This window comes from Oreochromis aureus, linkage group 13 (genome assembly GCF_013358895.1).
Source record: "Oreochromis aureus strain Israel breed Guangdong linkage group 13, ZZ_aureus, whole genome shotgun sequence".
NCBI classification, from domain to species: domain Eukaryota; kingdom Metazoa; phylum Chordata; class Actinopteri; order Cichliformes; family Cichlidae; genus Oreochromis; species Oreochromis aureus.
Genome location: NC_052954.1, coordinates 11,266,979 through 11,286,075, shown reverse-complemented (window position 1 = coordinate 11,286,075; position 19,097 = coordinate 11,266,979). Strand labels below are relative to the sequence as shown.

Genomic DNA, 19,097 nt, shown 5'->3' with positions numbered 1-19,097 from the left:
CTGTGGCAAAGGTGTACTGTACACCCTTTTAATTCTAAGGTTTTACCCATGAGGACCCAACAAACCATTTGGTCCTTAGCAGGTCTTAAAATTAAGTAAATGCAACCTCAGATTAACAACAAAAAATGATGCATTATACTCCGTTCACCAAAAACTGAGCCAAAATGCCTCTCCATCACCGCGCTTGACAGCTGATAAGGTGTTTATGCTGATATGCCGTGTTTGGTGTTGGCCAAAACAGTTTCTGAGCATTGCCCGATCTGACCTTGGGGTAAATTTGCTAAGGTGTCCATTTCTTGGCAACTGAATGTTTTTCATTTGTGAAAACATTCACACTGATGTGCTGCTTTAATGCTGCAGACCAGCGAGCTATCAAAACATTTGCTTTTATTGAGGTGCTCACACTTCAGCGGCACCTGGCTGCTACATACTGTCTTAATTAAGGGTCCTGTTGATTTTTCAAACACTGCTTTGCATTTTGGCTTAGTTCTTGATGACCATCGCGTAGCACGTATAGTTGTTCACCTGAGACTGGTCTTTAGCAGGTTTTAGTTACATATGTTACATCTGTGTTTTTAAATGTCTTCCCTCATACAAATATTAGACTTAAGAGACGGTTACTTTCTTTTTCATATGACTGCACATATTGTGCCATGGGACTATAATAACGTACCCTTTATGCTTAAACTTTGTTACATCTCAAGGCCAGTATTTAGCATGTGGCAAGCTGCACGATGCAAACATGTGATCTAAGGCCCTCACCGCTCACCTTTGTTAAGCCAAGAGACTGATTTTTGGGGACCTGTTTCAGGCCGAGTGGACAATTTTGTCTTTTGAGATCATAGGATGAAGTGAATTTAAATTTACTGTTGAAACAAAACATAATCTTTTATGTTTGTGACCACTTCTCTGCACCAACAGTCCTTTGTCGAAGGAATGGACTTGATCACTAAATAATGAGCATTTCTACTCACTGGAAGGCAGAGCCATGTGTGTCCAGGTTCCACCTCTTTGTTCTACAGACTAATAACTCCCCTTTGAGCTACTGTATATGGTACTTAATAGTTAGCAGGACTTTGAAGCCTCCACTTCTATATTTTCTGTTTCCTGCTTAAAAACCATCCACATCTACCCCAGCCAGCCTGTCTGAGACCCCTCACCGTCTACTCGACTGGGTTACCACCTAACCCGCTCCCCCCGCACCGGTCTGCAGACTAATGGATTGTATGTGGTTGCTTTTTTGGTTTCCATAAAAAAAGCATCTTGCACTGAACCTCAGCACCAAGTTCTGCCCCTGCTACCAGTGGTGGCCTGGCAGTTTGTTCCTGTCTGTCACCAGCCCCCTGCTATAAAGCCAGTGTTATCTTCAGTGTTAAGTGCACGCCACAGACGGAGGGTCAGCTTAAAGTGAGGCAGCAGAGACACCCTGTCCCGCCTGGTCCCACCGCACACAGGAAGCAGTGCTTCGCTGGGTCCCCTTTGTCTGGCCCCGGAGCCTGCTTCGACCAGTGACGCAGGCGCTAATGCAAGGAGACACTCAGCCAAATTACGCTCTAATTTCCCCTCAGGACTCAGACGGTCCCACTGGCCCTTGAGAATTGGACTGAGGATTTGTTCAGAGTCATTTGTTTTGTCTTGTCCCTCCCATATCGATGTCCAGTTCGCTCACTCAAGTTCTAGTTCTCTGGTAAAGGCCACTAAATTGGGGATTTGAGAATAGAGGCATTCAAGGAGCATGAGTCCTTAGAGGATAGGAGGCATAGCTATTAAATACACCCAAAGAGAAACAAAAGCAGTCATTTCACTAATGAACACGAATAAACGTGCAAACTAATCTGCAGTTTCGTATGCAGGCATCACACTTGCCATCACTCTCATCTTAGATGAGTGTGAGGATTTGGTAGACTTCTAAGTTTCTAGTATGCTTTAGTCATGTTTTGTGATGCCCGTAATCTACTCATCTGCTTAAAGAACTAATTTTGTGTGAGCCGCTAAGACTGTGCGTCATATTTGCAGACCTGTAGCTTAGTTCTCTTCCAGCAGGGGTTTAATTGAGTGACTAATATGCACGCAGTCAAAGCCCTTTGAAGGCTGCCATAACTCACTTCCTCACAAGTCTGTTCACAGATTAAACAATGATGCACCAAACTGGTTTTCTGCTTCAGGTTTGAATGCCTTGTGACTTTGGGATTGTGCAAAAGTCTTAAGCCATTCCTCGTTTACATTGTGGTAGGAAAAATGAGAAATAGATGCAATGATTTATTGAAATGTACAAAGACACAAAAATACTGTATATGATGCACACACTATGATTTTAACAAGTCAATATTTAGTATGATCACCTTTGTTCTTCAACACAGGAAAGATTTCTTGTCATTTCATTCAAAGCTCTTCTTTGGATGTTGGCTGCCTTTTTTCTGTTTTCTGTCAAGATGATGCCACCGTGCTTCAATAATGTTGAGGTCCGGGCTCTGGGGAGGCCAATCCACGGCTGATATTTATCCAGGTGAGCTTTCACTGTGCTTGCAGTGTGTTTGGGGTCATTGTCGTGCTGAAAAATAAAGCTGTTGCCAATTAGACACTTTAATATTGTGTTGCATGTTGGATCAAAATCTGACTACTTTTCTGCGTTTATAATTCCAGCAAATTTGCCAAGATCTTCAACACCACTGGCTGAAATGCAGCTCAGAGCCTGCAGTGTGTTTTATAGATGGCTGGAGACGCTCACTGTTGTCCTACATACATACTGATGATCATTTGAAGCAAAAAAACACCCCCAAACAAATCAAATTTGGATTCATCACTGCATAAGACTCATCAACACTCATTTTCAGTCCAGTTCTTGTGTAATTTGGCATACCTCAACCTTTTCTCCCTGCTTCCCTTCCTTAAGAACGGCTTCATGACAGCTCCACTTCCACTGAGACCATTTCTGATGAGGCTTCAGTGAACAGTAGACGGATCAACTGAAGGGCCAAAGGGCATCTCTCAGGCCTTTTTTTGGATTCTCTCAATTTCTTAAAGACATGGCTTTCAGAAACCGTTCATCTGCTGTAGATAGTCCTCCATTTCCCAAGTTTCCTCAGTTTTTTTAGGACAGCACATTATGTTGAGAGGTGCCACGTTTTTGGTTAATACCTCTTTGAGAATCACCTTGATTGTGGAAAATTTCTTTTTTTGTTTGTTATCTCAGGTATTTTTTTTTTAAAGATTCAATGAAATGAGAACAACATGATGCGTTTTGTGACAGTAATACAAATATTACATTCTTAAGTGCTTTCTTTTATATTTCAGTGATTCATACGTCAGTGTTAACTGGCTGAATAAATAAATAAAGAAATTAAAATAAAGAAATAAAACGAAAATGGTCAGGTAAAAGGACTGAAAAAACAGCCCCCCCCCCAAATAAACCGTGGACGTTTCTAAAGTCTGAAGAATTATTGTTAAGGAGGACTTGATAAATAAATAAATAAATAAATAAATAATAGTTACAAGACAGTCTGATTCCTTGCAAGCAAAAGATTAAGAAATAAGGGTTGACCCAAGTCTTGTTTCATACTCTAAAGCAGCACACAAAACCATTAAATCCAATTTCTAATTGCATTTAATGCAAATGCTGGAGTGAGTTTGTAAAATCCAGCAGACTCAACCGCTGGTTCTTAATCTTTCTGTCCTGTGAGCGCCATCTGTAGTTGGGTCTCCTTTTAACCCTACAAAGCCCGAACCATGAAACAGTTCTCAGAAAATGATTTTTTGGGGGGCCTTTATTGAACCGTGTGACAAAAGTCAAAATGAAAAAACGAATCAATAAAAGTAAATTGCATATAAATGTACACGTATGACTCATTTTTGCGACAGTCGGTATTTTTGTGCATTTTATGGGGGACAAAAATCACGTTATACGGTTAACATAGCTGAGTTCCTGCAACACAGAAGCTAGATCAACACTAAATAATAATAGCCAATACTTTACAAAAAAACAAAAAACAAAAGTATTTTACAGTGTGGTGTTTTTATGTTCTGAATTTCAAAGCCATTTCAAAACACAAGTGCAGTGTCTGTGCCGTTAGACGTGTTCAGTGTGTGTTGCCTCACTCTGAATCAGTGTTTAATCAAAGCTGATCCAAGATAGATTATCAATTTTTCCCCTTCAAAAAAAACTAAAACAAACAAACAAACAAAAAAAACAACACACACACACACAAAAAAAACCCGGACTATTTTGTCCGGGTGCCAGGGGATGTCCTGATTGGCCAGAGAATAGCAGTTTTCTTAAAATACCACAGTGTCTGCACATGTAAGAGGAAAGTTTCAAACATTTTTTTTTTAATGATCGCCACTTTAATTCATCACAGCGCATCATGAGTCCAGTCTGACGAGTTATTTTTAGGGCTCTTTTCACCAAATATAACCCGCCTCGGTCGTTTGTCATCGCGTCACAACAGGTAACATTATCCCATTTAGTCTTTTCCTCTTCCTCATTGGCTGGGTCGGAGGAGAGGTGTGGGGTTTGGGGCTATAAAAGGAGGGACGGTCACAAGTGCCTGACACTCATCTTCGGTCTGCTGAGGTAAGAGATGAAGACGCCTTTTCTTTTCACCTCACAGGGGGCTGCTATAAATACTTAAGAGAAAACTTCTTTAAAACTTAAGAAAAAAGAACATTTTATTGCTTTTTTTTAAGAAAGCACGAGCAATGTCTGATCCTTTGCAACCAATGCTTATTCGTTAGGTGGAAACAAAGGCGACAAAAATGACTATTTGGTGCAACTTGTGTAAATGTCACGTCAGTACTCCTTGCACTTCCCACCATCTGCCCGCGGATCACGGGAGCCCAGTCTGCAGGAGGTTCAGGTCAGTGATAACTCTTCCTTTTCCCTCCTCTCTGCTCCACGTCCTCTAGTGGCTGAATCAGCGCACGGCTGCTGGGAAAATTTGGACTCAGTTGTGCGTTATAGTGCATGCACGACGGGGAGCACTTAATCCCCCCCATGTCTACAGCCTAGTAGCTTATTATTTGTGATGCATACTAATCCAGCCTTGCACATGATGCCGCCAAAATTATGCTGAATCAAAGAAAACTCTTTCAAAGTGATTTCTTTTATATACATATATAGTAAATATGACTCTGAATATCATATAATAATGGAAATTCATAGTGTGTCCATTTGAAAGGTTATAACACATAAGCTAAGTCCAGATAACTTGGTCTAATATGTGCAAAATGCCCTAAAAAGTCCAGTTGTGGATCTTCATGATTAACTCACTGGATACATTGTGATATAATTCTCCTTTTGTGGCACTTTCTGAGAGCTTGTGACGTGGGGCACCCCACTCAGAGGACACCCACTTTATAAGGCAATGAAGGGAGCATCAGAAGCCCAGCCTTCCCTGTGTGACGCCCACGCTGAAGCCTTGGCAGCTATAAAAACCCCAGGCTCTCTGTGGATGGGTCCAGACAGATACTGATCACGCAAAGTCTATCGAGAGCCCTCATTTCTGTTGGAGACGCACAACAGCCTCTCATATCAGCAGTTTCCATAGGAACCCTTGATATTCAAAGTCAGCTTTGGCTTGTGGGGAAGAGATATCAGGCAGGGTGAACTGTGGAAAAAAGAGGCAGGATCAGTTCAGAAAACTCTGTTAGATTTTTGTTTTTTTACTCTACACTTGCCACTTAGACATCTTTTTTTTTTTTTTTTTTTTTTTTTTTTTTGTTTGAAATGCAAGTGTGGAAATAGACAAAAGTTCAGGCTCACCGGATTTACTACTTTAGTTTTCAGTCCAGCCTTCTGACCTCAGTGACCATGGTCTCTCACAGATCCACCAAAGGGGCATCCAAAGCTCGACGGGACCACATCAATCATGAGATCAAGAACATGCGTGCTCTGCTGCCCATCACCCTGGAGGACCAGGAGCGACTCTCGTACCTTCACTCCATGGCCGTCATCTGCACCTACATCAGGAAGTCTGTTCTCTTCCAGGGTAAGTTTTCATACTGCAGTCATCCTTTAATGCCTTTGAACTTTTAATCTGCATTCAGCCTGCATCGCTGTCAAACAAAATGGGACTGAGCTTGAAGGCCTCTAGGGACCATATCAAAAAGTAACAGATGTGATAACCCGCAGAAATGCATGCTGTATAAGCAAGGCTGAACTCACTCTTTCCTCTCTAAGGGCTCCCAGCTGGAGAGCGATCACACTGCTCTCTGCCACATGAGGTCTTTCTTCAAGCCTTGCACGGCTTCATCCTCGTCTCCACCGCACAGGGCAGGCTGGTGTATGTGTCAGAAAATGTAGCCGAGTATCTCGGGGTTTCCATGGTGAGCCTTTTTGTTAGCAACATTGTGTTTTCAGGTGTAATGTTGCAGCCCTTTTACTTTCTGAATCTTTTCGTACTAATGGGAAATTGTGTAACTTGCCCAGGTAGATGTGCTGCAGGGAGACACGATATATGATATGGTGGAACACTCTGATGTCGACGTTGTTAAATCAAACCTGGACATTGAAAACAACTCAATGTCAGGTAAGAAAGATTTGGAATTCAGTTTAAAATGATATGTATGGCATTTGAAATGATTATAGTGTTATCACATGCTGGTTGCTGGTACTGTCACAGATATTTCTACTGTGAGGGGAAAAAAGTAAGCCGGTTTCCTTGGAAATTCAACTTGGTTTGATGCAAATCCAGTGAGAACACTAAAGAGGTTTCAGATCTGCAGAAAATGCCAAAATTGTGAAATGTGCTTCTGATGCAAAATGCCCCACAAAATCCTTATTTTAAGCCATTTTATTCATAGTGAGTTTTACATCTTGCCAACCTCTTTTTACAAACATGAAAGACTAAACTGTCGTGTTTTCTTTCCTCAGAGCGGAGCTTTATATGTTGCATGAAAACCTCCAAGACCTTTAAGTTGCAACATGGCAGCTGTTCCTCTATACTGGTCAGAGGAAGCTTCCAATTCTTCCCTCAACCCTATGCATGCTCCCCTACCACTACAACCACCGAGCCACTGTTCGTGGCTCTCTGCACCCCAACAGTGAACTGCCTGTGGAGCACCGACTCTCACTTCTGTCACAGCTTCAACAGCACACATGGACTGGATATGAGCTTTATGAAGCTGTCAGATAGGTACAATTGCACAACTCCCTCTGTGAGCAGGAATAATCAACGTTTTCCTGTTTATTGACATTTTGATTTTCCTTTTTAGTGTTTCTCCTTTGTTGGGGTATTCAGCAGAGGAAATGATTGGTCGATCATGGTACAGCCTCGTCCATCCTGAAGATCTGTCGCTGAGTGCAGATTCTCACAGAAGTTTGAGTAAGTGAACAACAGCCTTCAAGACAAAGACAGCTAAATGTTAAGATTTCAGTATTCACTGGCACATTAAATACCTGTTGTCATCTGTTCACAGCACACTGAGCACTTTAGCTTTCAGTTGTTGAATGATTGATGACTGATTATATGAAACCCTAAATATTAAGACTGTTTAGCATCATTCTCTTTGAAGACAGTTCTTTAGTTCAGCACGTTACATATTTATTCTGGTTTTGTTGTGTGCGATACATTTGAGATTTTGTGTGCACGGTTATAACCATGAACGTTTCCTCCAGTGCACTCGGATGACGGCTTCCAGGTGGAAATGGTGCTGAGACTCCAGCGCATGGATCTGTCGTGGTGCTGGATCTATAGTCGAGCCACCAAAGTCTCTGGGGAATGCCAGACCATCAGCTGCACCAACTTCATCGTCAGGTATTATGACCTCCTCTGGAAAAACTGGGCAAATGTTTCAGTGTTTTCCCAGTAAAGACACTGACTTGTTGCACGTTCTTTTCCTGCAGTGAAACTGAGGCCAGATTTCTTCAGAAGAAAATCAGCAGCACGGCCTTCAAACCAGCATTTCTGCCAAATTCCTACCACTGTGCTCAACACCCTCAAAGCTCCAACAATAAAAGGCAGAGGACATCCAACAGCCAGAGTGAGGAGCCTGGTGCCAGAGATACGATGGAGTCTGAGCACGACACAGACTGTGTGGTGAGCGGCTCTTCCCCGAGCTCACCTGCCCTCCTGGGTGATAGCCCTGCTGTCTTCATCCCTCCATACAGCCCCGCCTCCTCCAGCTCCTCTCTGCAGCAGGAGGAGCTCAGCCATGACATTCTGATGGATGTGCATGCATGCACAGATCAGTGGCTGTGCTCCCCTGAGGCCTCTCCCTCCCATTATTCCTACCCAGAGACCAGGCTCACCTGTCACCATTCACCCTCAGACTCCCTCCCTGCAGCCACTCAAACCTTTGACCAGCCATCCTTTGGCACGCTCAGTGGCCACACTCCACCCACCTCATCGCCATCCTGTGATTTCAGAGATTATACATCTGATGCTCGCTTAGTTCCAGACTGCCTCTCTGTGTCCGACATGTGTGAGAGCCCAGCGGACTGTGCTCTGCATCCAGATGATTTCGGCCTTCTGTTGCAGCCACAAGAGGGCAGCGTTGTCCAACTGCATCATGATGCTCCTGACTTATCCACACATACCAGTGTTTTTAATCCCAGCCAGTCTCCCACATCCCTAGAGCCTAACCAGTATAGCGAGAGTGAGCAGGTGGAGATCAGTATTCTGGCCCAGCAGATCTCCTCGCTAGCCAGCAGGTTTGACCAGCATCATACTGTGAATCCCTATCAGCATGTGGTCCAAACTACAGCCACCAACACGCTGCCCTCAGCCTGTGACTGGCCCCCTAATTCTCCTCCCCCCTCAGTTTGTCTTCCCAATCCTGCGCTGGTTCTTGATGTTGCCATGTTTGACAGCTTCATGAAAGATCTGAACATGTTCACAAGAAAAAGCAGCACATTGAGCGATACCAGTTACCAGCAGGGCCTAGTGTGCAGCAGGAACGGGCACCATCCCCATCAGGAGCAGCAGGAGCACATTGGCTTCATTGCAGAGGAGCTGCTGGCTGCAGAGCACTTCACCGTGGGCAGCATCGCCATAGATCCCATCAGCATGCAGCTGGGACGCCATGAGCAAACCACTGGGTTGCTTCAACATCATCTCTACTAAACAGTCCACCCTAATGAGATGGCACATGACAGTTGTTGGGTACAGATGGTGCTGAGACTCCAGTTCATGGATCTGTCATGGTGCCGGATCTATAGAGGAGACAAAGAGTGAGCGACAGATCAGCTGCCTTGCATGGCTTCACCCTCATCACCAGCACACAGAGGCAGGCTGGTCTGTGCTTCAGAAAGTGTAGCTGAATATCTCGGGCTTTCCACGGTGAGCCCTTTTGTGAAATACGTTGTCATTTTCAGGTGTAATGTTGCAGCAGTGATGGATTTTGAATCTGTTAGAGCTAACACCAACTATGTTACTTTCGCAGGTGTATGTACTGCAAGGAGACACGTTATGACATGGTGGAATGTTCCGATACTGAGATTGTTAAATCAAACCTGGACATTGAAAGCAACATATGATCAGGTAACTAAAATTTCAAATGATGGGTGGTATTTAAAATGATTGTGTAAAATTATCCCCCTCTTTTTGCTGTAATATTACTGAAATTGCTGCTGTAGGTGGAAAAAAATGAGCCAGTTTCCCCTGAAATCTGCTTATGAAATCCATTACTGATGCAGCATTGCGCCACAAAGCCCTTATTTTAAGTCAATTTCTTCCATTTAATTCATAGTTAGTTTTAAATTTCGGCAAAACTAGTCTTAAATGTTTTAACAAACATGAAAGACTAAACTGATGTGTTTTCTTTCCTCAGAGTGGAGCTTTATATGTTGCATGAAAACCTCCAAGACCTTTAAGTTGCAACATGGTAGCTGCTCCTCTATACTGGTCAGCGTTGAGGGAAGATCTGGGAGCTTCCTCTGTGTGCCCTCCCTTACCACCACCACTGAGCCACTGTTTGTCACTGTCTGCACCCCAGCAGTGAACTGCCTGAGGAGCACGGACTCTCATGGACTGGATATGAGCTTTATGAAGCTGTCAGATAGGTACAATTGCACAACTCCCTCTGTGAGCAGGAATAATCAACGTTTTTCTGTTTATTGACATTTTGATTTTCCTTTTTAGTGTTTCTCCTTTGTTGGGGTATTCGGCAGAGGAAATGATTGGTCGATCATGGTACAGCCTCGTCCATCCTGAAGATCTGTCGCTGAGTGCAGATTCTCACAGAAGTTTGAGTAAGTGAACAACAGCCTTCAAGACAAAGACAGCTAAATGTTAAGATTTCAGTATTCACTGGCACATTAAATACCTGTTGTCATCTGTTCACAGCACACCGAGCACTTTTGCTTTCAGCTGTTGAATGATTGATGACTGATTATATGAAACCCTAAATATTAAGACTGTTTAGCATCATTCTCTTTGAAGACAGTTCTTTAGTTCAGCACGTTACATATTTATTCTGGTTTTGTTGTGTGCGATACATTTGAGATTTTGTGTGCACGGTTATAACCATGAACGTTTCCTCCAGTGCACTCGGATGACGGCTTCCAGGTGGAAATAGTGCTGAGACTCCAGCGCATGGATCTGTCGTGGTGCTGGATCTATAGTCGAGCCACCAAAGTCTCTGGGGAATGCCAGACCATCAGCTGCACCAACTTCATCGTCAGGTATTATGACCTCCTCTGGAAAAACTGAGCAAATGTTTCAGTGTTTTCCCAGTAAAGACACTGACTTGTTGCACGTTCTTTTCCTGCAGTGAAACTGAGGCCAGATTTCTTCAGAAGAAAATCAGCAGCACGGCCTTCAAACCAGCATTTCTGCCAAATTCTTACCACTGTGCTCAACACCCTCAAAGCTCCAGCAATAAAAGGCAGAGGACATCCAACAGCCAGAGTGAGGAGCCTGGTGCCAGAGATACGATGGAGTCTGAGCACGACACAGACTGTGTGGTGAGCGGTTCTTCCCCGAGCTCACCTGCCCTCCTGGGTGATAGCCCTGCTGTCTTCATCCCTCCATACAGCCCTGCCTCCTCCAGCTCCTCTCTGCAGCAGGAGGAGCTCAGCCATGACATTCTGATGGATGTGCATGTATGCACAGATCAGCAGCTGTGCACCCCTGAGGCCTCTCCCTCCCATTATTCCTACCCAGACACAGAGCTCCCTGCAGACACTCAAACCTTTGGCATGCTCAGTGGCCACTCTCCATTTATCTCCTAATCTCAGACTAATTATTTCAGAGCGTGTACATTCTCAATTCTGATGCTCGCCTTGTTCCAGACTGCTTATTTGTATCCGACACGTGTTAGAGCCCAGTGGACAATTTTGACCTTCAGGTTAAGCCACAAGGAAGCAGCGTTGTCCAACTGCATTGTGAGTCATACATACCAGTCTCTTTAATCCCAACCAGTCTCTCACATCCATAGAGCCTGACAGCAGAGAAACCAGTATTCTGGCTTAGCAGCAGGGTTTAGTGTGCAAGATGTATGGGCACCATCCCCATCAGGAGCAGCAGGAGCACACTGGCTTCATTGCAGAGGAGCTGCTGGCTGCAGAGCACTTCACCGTGGACAGCATCTCCATAGATCCCATCAGTATGACGCTGGGACACCATGATCAAACCACTGGGTTGCATCAACTCAATTCACCAGCTATATGCAAAGCAGCATTCAGCAAGGTAATTTCTACTAAACCGTCCACCTATTTAACAATTTGCTGCTTTGGTATGTAAGCTTTAGAGATATTTAATTAATGCCTAATTTTATTTTCTGTCTCTCTTTAGGTGAAGCTTGCTGAAGAAAACCCGTCCTGAAATAAGTCTGAGACTTAACTGGACGACCACTTGTATGACATATTGTCATAAACCTCCACTGGATTTAAAGAAGAGTGTGAGTAAAGACAACTAAAGGACATCTTCTCAGATGTTATTTTCATATGCAACACTTTTCTATCCTGAAAAGCTTAGTTAAAGCTCATGTAGACATTCTTTTATTTTTCCATTCTGCAATTTTGTCAGCTGGGTTTTATGTTCCACTGATGTCTTAATTTGAGAAAAAGTACTTTTTAAGAATCTGACAGCATTTACACTGACATAGATCCATTCATCTTCTAATATTGTGACTACATTTTAATAATGAGCACCTACTGCCATCATCACTGCAAATATCAGCAGTTTCCATAGGAACCCTTGATATTCAAAGTCATCACCTTCCCACAAGCTAACGCTATAAGGCAGGCTGAGCTGTGAAAAAGAGGCTACATGAGTTCAGGCCAATTACTCTTTGTTCTTGCAATTTGATTTTCATTTAAAAAAAAAAAAGCACACTACACTTGGTACTTACACATCAGATTGATTTTTAAATGCAAGTGTGGAAATAGACAAAAGTTCAGGCTCACCGGATTTACTACTTTAGTTTTCAGTCCAGCCTTCTGACCTCAGTGACCATGGTCTCTCACAGATCCACCAAAGGGGCATCCAAAGCTCGACGGGACCACATCAATCATGAGATCAAGAACATGCGTGCTCTGCTGCCCATCACCCTGGAGGACCAGGAGCGACTCTCGTACCTTCACTCCATGGCCGTCATCTGCACCTACATCAGGAAGTCTGTCCGGGGTAAGTTTTCATACTGCAGTCATCCTTTAATGCCTTTGAACTTTTAATCTGCATTCAGCCTGCATCGCTGTCAAACAAAATGGGACTAAATCTTCAGTACCCTTGAGACCAAATCAAAAAGTAACAGATGTGATAACCCGCAGAGATGCATGCTGTATAAGCAAGGCTGAACTCACTCTTTCCTCTCTAAGGGCTCCCAGCTGGAGAGCGATCACACTGCTCTCTGCCACATGAGGTCTTTCTTCAAGCCTTGCACGGCTTCATCCTCGTCTCCACCGCACAGGGCAGGCTGGTGTATGTGTCAGAAAATGTAGCCGAGTATCTCGGGGTTTCCATGGTGAGCCTTTTTGTTAACTATTTGGCATTTTCAGGTGTAATGTTGCAGCACTTTTAGTTTCTGAATCTTTTTGTGCTAATGGGAAATTGTGTCTTTTTTCCCAGCTAGATGTGCTGCAGGGAGATACAGTATAAGACATGGACTCCAGTGCATGGATCTGTCATGGTGCTGGATCTATAGTTCAGCCATATGGAGAGTGCCAGCCCATCAGCAGGAGCAGGTCAGCCATGACATTCTGATGGATGTGCATGCATGCACAGATTAGGGGCTGTGCTCTACTCTCTGCTCAGAGACCGGGCTCGCCTGTCACCATTCACCATCAGACTCCCTCCCTGCAGCCACTCAAACCTTTGACCAGCCATCCTTTGGCACGCTCAGTGGCCACACTCCACCCACTTCATCCTCGCCATCCTGTGATTTCAGAGATTATGCATCTGATGCTCGCTTAGTTCCAGACTCTTTCTGTGTCTGACATGTGTGAGACCCCAGCGGACTGTGCTCTGCATCCAGATGATTTCGGCCTTCTGTTGCAGCCACTTTGAGGCAGCTTTGTCCAACTGCATCATGATGCTCCTGACTTATCCACACATACCAGTCTTCTACAGCCATGCTGTTGGCATGTTAGACAGCTTCATGAAAGATCTAAACATGTTCACAAGGAAAAGCAGCATATTGAGCAATACTAGCTACCATCTACCAGCAGTGTATAACAGGAATGGGGCCCATCTCCATCAGAAGCTGCTGGCTGCAGAGCACTTCACTGTGGACAGCATCACCATAGATCCCATCAGTATGACGCTGGGACACCATGATCAAACCACTGGGTTGCATCAACTCAATTCAACAGCTATATGCAAAGCATCATTCAGCAAGGTAATTTCTACTAAACCGTCCACCTATTTATTGATTTGTTGCTTTGGTATGTAAGCTTTAGAGATATTTAATTAATGTCTAATTTTATTTTCTGTCTCTCTTTAGGTGAAGCTTGCTGAAGAAAACCCGTCCTGAAATAAGTCTGAGACTTAACTGGACGACCACTTGTATGACATATTGTCATAAACCTCCACTGGATTTAAAGAAGAGTGTGAGTAAAGACAACTAAAGGACATCTTCTCAGATGTTATTTTTATAAGAAACTTATTCCTGAATGTAGAGCTAAAGCTCATGTAGATTTTGTTTTCCTTGGGCTTCACTCAAAGTATTGACAGGTGTCACAATCCTGTAGGTAGCAAACTGAAATGTCATATGTGCCACCAGCTACAGGCTGAGACATCCGTCATCTTCTATTCTTCTGATACATCAAGAAAAAAAAAAATCAGTAAAAGACATTTCAAGGAAACCTTCGCTAAAATGTCGTGTCTGCAAGCAACTTATGTGGGTTTTATACTGTCTCCAACACTATGGATAAAACCTGCTGTCAGCTGAGTTTTGTTTTGCTAAAGTCTTTTTTTTTTCCATGAAAATGTACTTGGAAAAAAATAAAATAAAAGTATGTGAGATCATTCACCCCGCTTTATCGCCATAGTTCTTAACACAAGTAGTTTTTTTTTTTCTTTGTATGCCATTAAAACTTTCATACTGTCATAGTTAAAGATGTTAGAGAAGATGAAGCTACCTCAGCGGTACAGCTAAATCCATTCAAAGTCTGAATTTTGTGCCTTAAATTGTGTTAATCCCTGCATATTCAGAACTCTGAGTCATTCCTGCGTTTTGCTTCAGAAATATTTGAAATGTAAATAAATCTAAAGAAAATCAGAGGCTTTGTTGTTTATTCATTATAACACAGAGTTAATACACAGGACTGCCCACGTTCTCAATAAAGTTTTCCTGAATGCAGTTAAGGGGCCTATATTACATATATAAAAACATTGAAGCTTTATTTTTAATGAGAGAAAGACGTTATATGCACATTATTGAGATGCCTTCTTACACATCACAGTTCGCCCGTCTTTATTACCAGAGCAGCCTGGTGTAGCTGGACGCTTGCAGTGGCCTGAGTGAACCAAAAGCTTTGTGTTGTGAAAGATACTGAAGCACCCTTTACAGCTGGAAAGACTGCTGATTTGGAAGTCCATCACTAGAAATGACCTTTCATACTACACTTTATTATGTAAGCCATCATTATAAAATATTGACTAGTGCAGGCACAAAACGCATCTTTATGGAATAACAGTTATTTATCACAAGAGGGCCTACTGAGTACTTTGTAGCCAATCAGACCACAGCACATTGTCTACTGGGCTCTTCAGGGCTCCATTGATTTTTACATCTCGTGGGCAGTGACACCAACAAGAGCACATAAACTGTGCACAGTGAAATCAGTTACAGATTTAGGTTGATGTGCAGAGTCGATGAATAAATGCGCATTTAGGTGACTGATGGATCGCGGAGGTTAAAAGCAGAAACGATTTGCATGGATGCACAAACGTGGGGGAGAAAGCTCGCGGGAGGCACTACAGGCATGCACCTAATACAGTGTTCATGTTTCTGTCATGAGACTTAGATTCACCACTAGATGGAGTGATAACTCCAACACCTTTGTCTTAACACAGATACTACGTGCTGTTGGTGTGACACTACTTAAATAAGCAAATAAAGAGGAGTGTGCGTGTCTCTGTGTGTGAGTGTGTATGGCAATGAGAGCACAAAAGGACATCAGTTCGGTCCATTCATGAGCAAAGAGTCCAGATGCCGAGCGTTATCCACGGAGACCCAATTAAGAGTGATGTCTGTTGAAGGGTACAATGGCAAATAAAGTTCCTAACAAGTCCCCACATCTGCTGTGCTCCAGTCTCCCCGCATCACTCAGCAGCACCTGAAACATCAGTGATTTCCCCGAGGCACGATGACACTAACATCGTGGCTTTGGCGCATTCGTCCACACCAAGGAGACTGCAAAAAATATAAACCCTTTTCATTTCACCGACACACACAATGAACACTCCAAGCACTCCCATGTCTCTGCAGATTACACAGCTCAGCAGTAAAGTCAGTTTGGCACTCTTCTGTCGCTGTGGTTACACACTTCCAATAAGCTCAGGCTGTGCGCTCTGTTATTTTTCCATCTGTAAAAATCAACACAAACAACATTATTATTAAAAAGGTAGATGCAGTTGTAATATTAGATTAGTGTCTCATTGTGTGAGGGGAAATAGCGATGCAAAGTAACGGCACACGCTGATGATGTCAAAGCAGAAGCGAGAGAGATGAAAAATCAAGACGCAAACACGCATATACAGACACGGGCTATAAGCAGGGACGCACTCACTTTATCTATAACTTTGATCACTTAATCACATAGGCCACCCTGCTATCTCTCTGATATTAAATTAAGATGAAGTGCGGTGAAATTAACAGAATCCATGCCTCACAGGAGTGGTGAAGTAATGTAGGTGTCTGGCAGTGGAAGTGAAAGATGAAACGCGTTCGGGTGATGCTGTGATTCATATCTAGGATCTGAGAGTGTTACTGAGGCTGGAGGTACCGCACGGTGGAACTGACAAAAGAGAAACGGAGGCAAAACTGTCATCTGCCTTACTTCAGTAGCTCATAAAGTGCTTTCTCAGGTGGATGGCTGGAGGGCGGATGCTTGGAGGCGGGAAGGCGCAGGGATGCATTTGAACAGAGCAGCGCATGGATGGGATTCGTCTCCAATCCGTGCCTCCCACAGAAAGCCAGTTTCTCATATCCCCCCTCACCCGTGCCTTCTCACAAATAATTGCCTCGTTTGCTTGCAAAAGAAAAAAAAAACTCTCCAAATTGAAACTCTAGCTGATTCCAGGAAACGGGGCCTCAGGTGGCACGGCCGTGTCTTCGTTTATTTACAGGCTTTATGCTTTTATTGTTGCTGCAACCAACACTCGAGAGCTCTGTATTGGAAGCTTATCTCTGGCTATACGTGTATTTTGAAATAGATGAGGATGTGGCGAGCCACCCAGCTACGATGATTTGTCCATTTTGCTCTGGGATTGTTTGGCAGATGGAAACGGTGACACAAACCGTAGCCACCAAGGTCACAGAGAGGTGCTGCAAGCTGTCTTGAGGGAGACCCGTGCCGTTATTGCGTGTTAACCCAAAACTGGCTTTTTATTCTCCACACTCTTTGCACAGTCTAATTTATTTTCTCTTCTCCTCCATGTACGAAGCAGCGCACTATTGTTTTGACTACATCACATTTTCATCTATAACAGTGTTGCCCCATATTTCAAAAAGAGGCAAAATCACCTGACTGGTCCTGGTTCAGTCACAGCACACTGACACTGTAACTGGGTTAAACAAAAATACTCAAAATAGACCGCAGCCTGTTCCTTCAGCACTCCCCTCCCGTTTGTCCTGTTGCTATGCCTGAAACCACAGCTCTGATTCAACACTGGATCCCAGTCATGAACAGTCAACATATCCTGCTGATATTCAACAGAGAAAGGCCAACCAACCGGGGAGCAGAATACAAATGGCGGCCTAATAGTGGATCCTACTTGCATATGAATGATTGTTTCAATTTCTACTGTTCTCTTTCAGGGAAGAGTTTGCTGCTCGAGGCAGAGCACCTGTCCTCAGAGGAGAGATAAGCATCCCACGGCGGCAAGATTTGATAAACATGTTATTCTTTGTTGATGGAAATTCTTGTGTACTAAAAAATAAAAATACTTCTCAAAAAAATTCCATTAGGGAATTTAGAGTACATGCATAGATAGTGTATAGTGCTTTACAGCAGTCCCAAACAGATTTTAACGGGTTTAAATTTAAGCTCTTTAGTGTGCAGAAGCAATACTACTGGTATTAGGCAGGTAAGGTCTCCTGGTATATTCTGTATTTACCTCCATAAACTCAGACTCAAGCATTCAGAAAAGCAATGATCTGTGCAGGAATTTCAATACACATTTGCTCATAGGTGGATCTCCACGATACAGTTTGATTTTCCTAGCAGCACTGTTGTCCTTGCAGTAATGTGGATGTTTGAAGTAAGCAATGAAGACGCTGGTAATGCTTGTAATTTTCCGCATGTGCACCACGCGGACTATATATGTACACAGGGCATGCATGATTAACGAGTTTATCCCTCTACCTCTTCACAATCTCAGGGGTCGAAGTAAATAAACATGAAAGGGTGCATTTTTTGCAGGGCTCACAGAAGCTTGAAAGATGATTTTAAAAGCAATTAAATGTGATGCAATTAGAGCCTTAACATGAGCTAGTTCATTTTTAATTGAGTTGAATGAAAAAAGGAGTCAAAGTAAAAAAAATAAAAAAAAATAACTCATGCATAGCTAAATGTATTTAATCCAATAATGCAAATCAGTTTCATAAAAGAGTTACTGTGGACAACTTTATATACTTAGAGTAAGGTGTGCTGATTAAGAGTAATCAGACTATTTTCAGTGACGTTGAATTTATTCATAAACAGGTGCAATGAGTTAGTATATTAAGCTGTACACAAAACCAGTGACTTTCCCAAGTTTGAGTAGCTCCTATGGCAGGTTAAGCTGTTGCAGAGATTGGGTGTAATCACTGTAAAATCTCAATTTTTGTGTCTGGGGTATCCAAGATAATCTGACTGATTAGATGTAGCTCTCTAACTAGGGAATGAAAATGCAAGAGTTGGGCCAAATATGGTAGTGTCATCACCTTTTTAAAAAGAAAAACACAGCCAGGGTTGATAATATAATTGCTGAAACACAAGTACAGGCTAGTTAATGAAGTCATATTGGGATGGATGGAAAAGACTGAAGTGGAAGCATGCTGGCAGCAGGAAAACTGATGGTGTGGATCGTGGGCAGAATGGGATCCAGGGACCTGGAAGTTAGACTACATTGGAGAAGCAGACGGGTACTAGAAGGACTGTGATTCAAGCAAACACAGGAGCAGAAGACAAAATGATAAGAGCTCAGATGATAGCAAGAAACGTGACAGACTGCACAAGCAGAGTCTATGTGCTGGTAGTGTGTAGGGGGAAGAGCAGAGTATTTGAAGCAGGCTTGATGATTGGGATGTAGTGCAGCTGCTGATTCTCTGCTCCAGCTCCAACACACCTGTCTTCACTCCTACAATCAAGCACACAGATGAGAGAGGAACTCTAAGCAAGCGTGGAGGAAGTGGAGGCAGAGGATGTAACAATAAAACCTTTAAATCAATCCTGAAACAGACAGGAAGCCAGCAGAGGGAGGATAGCACTTGTGTCTCATGGTCATACTCTTGTT

The 19,097-nt window shown here is 43.2% G+C and overlaps 1 protein-coding gene across 1 annotated transcript; it reads left to right on the top strand.

The window, feature by feature from the left end:
- The first annotated feature begins 4,737 nt into the window (after positions 1-4,737).
- npas4l (neuronal PAS domain protein 4 like) lies at positions 4,738-14,655 on the top strand. Its single transcript, XM_039621472.1, has 18 exons — positions 4,738-4,853; positions 5,821-5,984; positions 6,176-6,321; positions 6,425-6,524; positions 6,869-7,130; positions 7,210-7,319; positions 7,613-7,751; positions 7,841-9,275; positions 9,379-9,476; positions 9,766-9,997; positions 10,077-10,186; positions 10,480-10,618; positions 10,708-11,624; positions 11,730-11,835; positions 12,406-12,563; positions 12,755-12,900; positions 13,005-13,773; positions 13,879-14,655. Exons 1-8 carry the CDS (start codon positions 4,753-4,755, stop codon positions 9,057-9,059), a joined length of 2,241 nt encoding a protein of 746 aa, XP_039477406.1. The 5' UTR covers positions 4,738-4,752; the 3' UTR covers positions 9,060-9,275; positions 9,379-9,476; positions 9,766-9,997; positions 10,077-10,186; positions 10,480-10,618; positions 10,708-11,624; positions 11,730-11,835; positions 12,406-12,563; positions 12,755-12,900; positions 13,005-13,773; positions 13,879-14,655.
- The last annotated feature ends 4,442 nt before the right edge of the window (positions 14,656-19,097 follow it).

Coding starts and splice junctions, on each gene's coding strand:
- npas4l (XM_039621472.1), top strand. CDS start 4,753: ATGACTATTTGGTGCAACTTGTGTAAATGTCACGTCAGTACTCCTTGC. Junction 4,854..5,820: donor CCAGTCTGCAGGAGGTTCAG/GTCAGTGATAAC, acceptor GGTCTCTCACAG/ATCCACCAAAGGGGCATCCA. Junction 7,131..7,209: donor TTTATGAAGCTGTCAGATAG/GTACAATTGCAC, acceptor TTTCCTTTTTAG/TGTTTCTCCTTTGTTGGGGT.